This window comes from Eublepharis macularius, chromosome 1, assembly GCF_028583425.1.
Source record: "Eublepharis macularius isolate TG4126 chromosome 1, MPM_Emac_v1.0, whole genome shotgun sequence".
Classification (NCBI taxonomy): Eukaryota; Metazoa; Chordata; class Lepidosauria; order Squamata; family Eublepharidae; genus Eublepharis; species Eublepharis macularius.
The window spans coordinates 155,466,187-155,475,086 of NC_072790.1; the positions used below are offsets into that span (position 1 = coordinate 155,466,187).

Below are 8,900 nucleotides of genomic sequence, written 5' to 3' on the forward strand. Positions count from 1 at the left end.
CCCTCACATGATACCAGTTTTGGGTGGTAACAGAGCATGCACTGGCAGGAATAGGTTTGTCAGGGGTTAAATTCGGCACCCACTCCTTCAGGATTTGGGCCGCCTCTACGGCAGCTGCCTTGGGATACCCTGGTCAGGTCATCCAGAGAGTGGGCCGATGGCGGTCATTAACCTACAAGTCGTATGTGCGCCCCTTGCAGGGGCTTTAATCAGCCATTGTTAACTGTTTCCTTTTTTAGGTGCTATGTTTCACTGGGGAAGGTTCTGGATCCTAATATGAGGACACAGTATGATTTTCTGGGCGGCTCATCAAGCCAAAAGGACGCTGTTGCAGTCCCAGCTTGGCCTCAGTCAATGGGCCACCGTGGAGTGGCAGGGCCGTCAAGCCACTCTTGTTTGAGGCGAGGAGTGGCCCTCTGCCTCACATTCTCGTCATTCACCTGGGAGGTAACGACTTGGGTTTTATTAAGGGCAAGGCACTATCCTTGCAGGCACAGGCAGACTTGCAGCTTATAGGCAAGCGCTGGCCTGGTGTCTTAATGCTTTGGTCGGACCCTAGAGGTATTGAGGGGGCATGGCATAAAGCCAATAAAGCCCTGCAGAAGGGTTTGGGTGCCAGTCTGGGAATTTATTTGCCCCATCCTGGTATAAGGGCTGAATTCGTCAACCTCTACAGGGGCGATGGTGTTCATCTGTCTTTTAAGGGCAACAACATTTTTCTGTCTGATCTGCGGCTTGGGCTTCAGGAAGCCTTACGCTACCTGTGCAGTGCCTCGGCCTAAGCAGAGGCTTGACCTTGGCGGTGGCAGGGTAGAGTTGGGGAAATGAGAGCAGTCCGGTGAGTACCCTTGGCAGATCCCCATTGGTGGGGAATCTGGGTCTGTCAGGAGTGGCTGGCGTGCTTTACGGTGGTCAGCTGCGAGGGCAGACTGCCTGGTGGGACCCACAAATGCAAGTACTGCAATGCCCTCAAGTGGAAGGAGGAGGCCCTCAGCATGTGTTGCAGCAATGGCAATGTGCAGCTCCCACTCTTCAAAACTCTGCTCCAACTTCTCTACAACCTCTACAGCCTGGTAATGGGCAGCCACCCTGACCATATCCATTTTAGGGAAGGGGTAGGGAAGTATAATGGCTGCTTCAGCATGATATCATTCAGGGCCAAGCAGCTACTATGAGACAGCTTCATGCCAACCTTCAAAGTTCTGGGACAGGTGTATCACTTGGTCAGAAGTCTGCTGGCCATGCCTCCACAGGAAGCCCAATTCCTGCAAATCTATTTAGTAGGCAAGGACAAAAAGGAATCATGCTTGAGGTGCAGAAACTTTACTGACGTCAAACAGGAATTGGTCAAACAACTGCAGAGGATGCTACACAACATCAACAGCTACATAAAGGATCTGAAGACCACCCTGGACATGGTACCTCCAACCTGTAAGACATTCAAAATAATCATCTATACAGATAAAAAATACGCTGATGCTCATGTAGGTCATTTCAATGCACCAACAGCACATGAGGTGGTTCTGGTGATTGTTGGTCAGCAATTTGAGCAGTGAGACATCATGCTTCACAGCCACAGCAACACACTGCAGCACATCAGTGAGATCCACCAGTTGTACGACGCCCTGCAGTAACCATTCCTGTTCTGCCATGGCGAAGGTGAGTACTCAACTGCCCTGCCTCAGCGCAACCCCAACTCCATGTTGCCCTTCAAGAAGACAGTCTCTGCAATGGAATTCTACTCCTAATGCATCATGGTCAGGCAAGGGGAGGTCAAACATCTGGTGTACTTCCTCTCCTTCTTCAGTCAATTTTTGATTGACATGTACGACAGAGACTGAGAGGTTGAACTACATTAGGAACAACTGGGTACTATGCTATTATACTACAAAACCAACTAAAAAAACCACACAAACCAAAAACTGTTACATACTCATGAGTATTATAACTGGATTTAACGTAGTTAAATACCATAGCGAAGCACGGGTATCAAGCTAGAAATACATAAATCTGAAACAGATTATAGGGAAGGATTTTTTATACCATTGCAATTTATATATTTTGCTTTTCAGTCCAACCTTTAAACCATAATATCTGGGATTAAACTATGGTTGCAATCCTAAATACAATTACTTGGGAGTAAACTCCCATGAATAATTATGCATATTAATAGGCTGTAATTTTATTCCTTTGAACTCAGATGGAACTTGTTCAGCATTAAGACTTTACTATACTATTAGTAACATAAACACATTTACATCAAATCTCTGTATGTTTACAAACATTAGTCTATTTATAGTTTCTCCCAAGAAAGAGTGCAAAGGTATACAGCTTAATACTGCAGTCCTTTGAAGACTTAGTCCAGTCTAAGACCATTCATTTAAATGGGTTTAGAGTGAAATAACTCTACAAAGGATTGCATTGCAAATCAAAGAATTTTCCACTTATTGTCTAGCAAGTAATTTCTTGTCAAAGACCAAAGGAATCTTCTAGAGGCACTGCTACACTTTTTTTCATTGGGTCTCACTGCAAATAGTTTTACACGTTATTCGTAGTTTTGTCTTACTGGATTTGTTTTTAGAAGTTTATATTCACTTTCAGAATGTTGGTATATAGAAGATAATAAATCCAAATAAATAAATTAAAATAATAAAGCCGAGAGAAAATAACTATGTTATGTAACCAGTTTAATAAGCCTGTGTGGCTACTTCAGTTCTGAGGTACAAGATCTGTGTTGCAATTATGTAACTATGTATGGACTATAGAGTGGATAGCAGTGTTAGAGTTAAGAAGTATGTTACATAAGGATCTGTCAATGTTAGTCAATATACATGAGCTTTTTAAAAAGCCAGTCTTCAGAAAGCTGATTTTTTAAAATTTAGATCCCTAAAATAAAGGCACTAGCCATTCATTTTGGTCCCCTACTATGTTGAATTGAGACACACATGCACAGTAGTAAAGTAGCTCAGAATCAGTACTACTAGAATAGCTTAAGAGTTTCACTTCTCAAAGTTGATCAGTCTTTGTAATTTTATTTCTTCTACTTCCACCAAACTTTAGTTATAAATCCTTGCAATATTTTATTAACTACACATCTTTTTCTTTTAACAGCCACTCCAAAATAAATAGTCATTTATTGTATTGTAGACAGGGAATGTAATGCTTTCTTCCTTTCAGTTATTGTACTGCTGAATATTTGATTGTTTTAGATTACATCATTTGGCACTATTTCAGTTTCTAGCAGTGTGTCATGGGAAGCTACATGCAAGAAAAGAGATATAGTGATTTCCTTCAAGGAGCACATGTTTAAAGCAGCTTAATTCTTTGGGGAGGTATACAGACAGCACAATTTTATTCTTTGTCCCAAAGTCAGTTTTAAATTATATGGAGTTATCCTTTTGTTAAGCAGATCTGCTTCATTATAAAACCTAGCAACACCATTTTGCTTCCTTATAGACATGCAGCAAATTTCATATTTGAGACTAGAGAGAAAATGTAATTATGGACTTCCTCTAATACTCCATGCAGAACATTCTAACCCAGGATGTCATTGACCTAGCTCTTCAATGTTACAAATAACATAAGAACACCACATCTTATTGCTTTCAAATGCCTAGACCAAAGGAATACTTCCAAGCACCTTTTTAAAAGCATAAAATATTCATTGCAGTCAGCCACAACTGCAGTTCTTCCCTGGTTGCAAAACCACTTAGTTAAGTCATATATTGTAGCTGCAGAAATTGATGTTGGAAGGAAACCTACTTCACACTATTTTAAAATCTCACATAGGAAACGGGGAGGAAAAAGCATGACCCAATATAGAATGTTTGTACCTGCCCATTAGAATATGGAACAAAAGAATTGCAAACTTAAAGACACTTGTATCTTCCTAACCACCATAACATTCCAACATACATTAGTTTATAGTAGAATGCTGTAAGCGCATAAAATGTCCATTTGTTATCCATAAAATGTCCATTAGTTATCTTCCATGTTTTTTTTTTAGTTCTGAAACTGAGTACACACAAATACGTAACTCTGGGAAACAAACAGGGTTGCCAAACTCCAGGCAGGGCATGGAGCTGTCCTAGAATTACAACTGATTTCCAGCCTACATAAATCAGTTCCACTTGAGAAAATAGCTGCTTTGTGGGATGAACTTTATGCCATTATACACTGTTGAGGTCCATCCTCTCCCCAAACCCCTAATTCCCAAGCTCCACTCCCAAATTTCCAGGAATTTCACAACCCAGAGTTGGCAACCCCAGAAACACAGTATGTCTGCAGTACAGAAATATTAGATATGAGAGGTTTAAATCATTTGGATTTCATGCTAACCTTAAGAAGCCAACCTTGTTCTAAAATTGTTACAGTTCAATCTTCTGCATGTTTAACTGAATGCAAGCCCCAACAAATTCAGGGGGATTTACTCCCAAGTCAGCGCACATAGGATAACACCCTTAGGTGTCTTTCTCCCCACCCACCCTAAATAAATACCACATATTGTTATTTCTTTAAAAGTGCTCTGTTTGGAAAAGACACTTTAGGTTGGGCCAGGAAGAGAGCCATTGGTATTCCATTGGGTTTGCACCATGAGGAGTCCTGGGTGCAAATCCTTACTTGGCCAAAAACTCTTTGAGTGGGAAGAAGTTCTGGCTTTTCCTCAGCAACCCATTTGGAAAACGTGTCTCTTCCTAACCTGCCCTGTCGGGCTGTTGTGAGGATAAACGAAATGATGAATGAGACGGTTGCAGTCGAGCGCATAGCAAGAAAAAAGCGGCTTACATGCTCCAATGTGTCTTTCCGCCTCAGCCAGACGCTGGCACTGTAGTCCTGCTGCTTGACAGCGCTGTAGAAGTTGGAGCCCACTCGGGTCAGGCTGGGCGAGGGCTCCCTGGGTCTGCTCTTTAGCCTCATCTGCTCGAAGCCCTCATGGCGGGACGAGGAAGCGAGCCAGTCGCTCCTACCTTCCATCTTGACATGACAAGGCAAAGTCCGAGCAAAACCGGCGGGACCCCGAGAGAAAGGAGAGCCCCCCAAGGAACCCAGAAGAAACCAGGAGCAGGAGGAGGAGAGCCTCGAAGAAAGGCAACGGCGGGGTGGGGTTGGAGACAAAGAAGGGGCTGCGGAGGGAAAGCAGAGCCAAGGAGAGCCGTCCGGAGAAAGGGGGGGGGGAAGCAGCGCCAACGAGGGGGCGGCGGGGATCGCTTGTTGCCTCAGCAGAGCTGCAGTCCGGCGCTAGCGTCGCGCAAACCGGCTTCTTGCAGCACTGGCTGCGAGCGAGAAGCCGGCAGGCACACGTCGCGCGCGCAGCGAAAGAGGGAGGGGCGCACGCGGCGGCAGCTGGAAGAAAGGGGCGCGCGCCCTCCCCCTCCGCTTATTCCGCCAGCCTGCAGGTTGGCGCAGTGACAGGGCTGCGTCCCTCGCTTTCAGTCCGCGCCTCCTGCATCAGCCCCCGCCCACGCAAAGAAAAAAGTTCTGCCGCGACCTCTCCAGCTCTTCCCTCGCGGGCCAGGGAGGGTTCCTGCCCCAAATGACAGCCTCTGCTTCGGCAGGCGGAGCAGAAGCCGGCACTGAAAGTAACTCTCCGGCGTCGCTGACGCTTGTCTTTGCCCCAGCGGCTCCAACAGGGCAAACGCTGTCGTTCTTCGAAAGTCCCTGGCGCTGTCCCTTTCCTTGGTTCTGAAAAGTTGAATACTACCGTTGCTCGCTGAGGAATGATGAATGCCACCAGTTGAGGCAACTGATGGATGGGGGGCCTTGGGTTATTTCCACTGTCCAGTGCTTTTTTGTCCTGCCCTTCCTCCCAGGTGCTCAGGGCAGTCACAGGGTTCTTCCCTGCTCTGTTGTATCCTCAGGACAACCCCTTGAGGCAAGTTAGCTGGCTAACCCCAAACCACCCAGAGAGCACGATGGCAAGTGGGAGTTTAAAACCCAGTCTCCTAGACCTTGGTCTAACACTAACCACTACACTACACTGATAGATATCCCTGGTGGTCTGGAATTTCCCTTTCCCTCCAGCCTCCAGAAGCTGATATACTTTCAGCTTTGGGAATCAGGTTTGAGGTTTGAATTTGGAGGCAGGATCAGAGCTTTTAACTGAAGCTTGTTGAGCCAAGTGAGAGTGGAAGGGGCATTGGACCAGTTTTGATGCATATTTTTAAAGAGTCTGCTGTTTCCCATTGGGGTTTCCTTGCATAGTTCATACATAAACTAAAGATACCAGAAATCTCCAGTCCAAATGAAAACCCCAGACTCTTATCCAAAGGAAATTAACCCCTTCAGCACTGCCCCAGGGCTTCTCCCAGCTGCCCCATCCATTCTCCAGCCAATGTGTTTCCAGAAATGGAGGGCCTGTACACCTCTGCTTATGTTGCAGGTGTATTTCCCTGGGGTTTGCTACAGCATTTGCAATGGCTCCTACTATAATTTCTCTTCCATCTGTCTGGTTTTCTCACCCATCTGGGAATTCCCATCATTAACAACATGATGAATTTTTGTCACAAATCTCAAATAGCAGGCTGGTTCTCTTAGTCAACAGATGACTGACAGAAGCAGCCCACCCTCTGAGACTAATGAAAGAGACTATGGAAGTACAGAGGGAGGGACACAGCCAGAGTGCCAAACGTTATCAAAGGCAAGTGGATTTTCTCATAAGGTGGGTCAAGTGGTTCTTCAGATAAGGTGGCATGGGATGAAGTTGTCCTGTGACCACAAAGCTGCTTGAAGTGACAGTAAAGTGGCAGTTCAGGCATGGGTTTAGTATATGTTCCCCCCCAAAATCACAAATTTCTGCACTTCATGTCAAAGTCTGAATGGATCCAACCTAACTCATATTCTCGTATACTTTCTGCATTGTAAATGGGTTAAAAATTGAATGGCTATGTGTTGCAATACTATTGCCATTTGATTTCAGATAGGGTTCTTTAATGCTTTTGATCGCTGCATGACAGTCAGCAGTTCAACAAATAAAGTCTACCCCCTAATATTGATCTGCACTGATGTGGAAGGCTTCATGTGCTAAAATTGTGCCTGGCATGCCATTGTTAAAGGCACAGAAACACTGCCAGCAAAGTAGGGTGGCAACCCTAACTTGCCATGAGGCCAGAGTAAATATCCCAGGGAAATTCAAATTAAACGGAATTAGAATGACAGCTTGCTGAAAGGAAAGGAATGAGAGGCAGTAGCTCATGGTAGAATGAAAACCACAAAAACCAGCCACTATTTTAGTTCCTTCCAAATGCCAATTCCAGGTGGCTTTTCAAATCCTCTCTACATCTCCCCATTGTCACCTGTCACTCATTCTTCTCACATTGATCTTTTTCACAACCTTGAGGTTTCTTCCATTTCCCTTATCGTCTTTGGCTTGGTTTACCCCATTGGCAGTGATTTAGGCTCACCGAGCTTTATTAGCCAATATGTGAATTTTTCCTGTATGTTCCAAAACAATGAAACAAAGCAACAAATTCCTGTCTAGGAGATTTTCTACAATGCTGAAGAAATCATTGTTAGGAGCATTCTCAATATGGCTGAGACCAACATAAATCTTAAGCAATAGTTGCAGCCCAGCACTGATGGGCAGAGGAGGGGACGAGGGCACAGCAACAGAACACTCTGACACAACAGGTTGGAGTAAAAAAGGCCACAACTGTATTGAATTACAGCTTATGGAGCATTCGTTATGCATGTGGGTCAGATCTCAAATATCGGCTAATCTGATGAACCCCTACACACCCTAAACTGCCACTAGGGGGGACCATGGAGTGGCAGCAACTGGGATGCCACACAAGTGTACAACCCTGTGTGAATCCCCTGACATCTGGGAGCAAGTATGCCCCAGAAGCCCCTGAGCTGGGCATGCACGACACATGACTCATTCCCAAGATTCTTTATGAGAATCCCCTTACTGGGGAGACTGGGTTCACAGGCCCTATCTCTCCCCAAAAGGATCCAGTTTTAATGCCCAAACCACCAGAAGAGCCACAAAATGGCTCCTGTCATAGCTCCTAAAGCTGCAGCCAACCCAACAGGCTGTCCTGAATGTCCTGCAACCATATGTCTTGTCAAAAACTGAACAGATGCACACCATAGGGTGGTACAAAGCTTCCAGCTGAAAGGAAATGTCCACATGATGAATAAGTGACCACCTGCCACCCCCACAAACTGTCCCACCAACCTGGCTAACTTCTGGCTAACCACGCCCACCTTGTCTGGGCAAGCAGCCTCCTGCCAAGAATGCCTTTTAAGCAAATCTGACCACTGGAAGTGGACCTGAGGAAAGAGTTCACCCAGGCATTCCAGGTCTGCGATCATGGAACGTTTCAAGTCCAGTTCCTGCCACTTGCCCAGGTCATTTTCCAGGACAGACAAAGGAGGAGGAATTGTTATATTAAATACTAAATACTATTTGGAGGAAGTTTATCATCAGTTAGGAGATGGCACAAATTATCAACCCATTATAACCCACTTGAATGGATCCAACGTATTATTAAGATTGTAATAGATGAGGTGTTAGGTTCTCGTGAAATTGACCAAAAAACCCACAAAGTGTTGCTAAAACCTTGTCCCAGGACTCCAGTGTTCTATATCCTCCTGAAGATTCACAAAGGAGGTTTTTCCCCAGAAGGGAGACCAATAGTATTGGGACCAAATTCTATTTTGGAGCCACTGTCAATCTATCTTGATAGCTTTTTGCTGCCTTTTGTACAGAATTCTCCTACCTTTATTAAGGACACCACTTCCTTTATAAACATGATAGAAAAATTGACTGTACCAGTGACAGCATACTTGATGTCACTTGATGTCAAATCCCTTTACACTTCCATTCCTCATGAGGAGACCAGGAGGTGGTGGAGATTGCTTTAAACAGCAGAACCAACTTACATCCTTCCACTTCATTT

General features: G+C 44.9%; 1 protein-coding gene across 1 annotated transcript in view; it reads right to left on the bottom strand.

Moving 5' to 3' along the window:
• PLD5 (phospholipase D family member 5) overlaps positions 1-4,974 on the bottom strand; it is a 243,323-nt gene extending 238,349 nt beyond the window's left edge. The window contains exon 1 of the mRNA XM_054987316.1: positions 4,786-4,974. Coding sequence (XP_054843291.1) covers positions 4,786-4,974 — 189 coding nt within the window. The remainder of the gene's footprint in view (positions 1-4,785) is intronic.
• Positions 4,975-8,900: the final 3,926 nt, after the last annotated feature.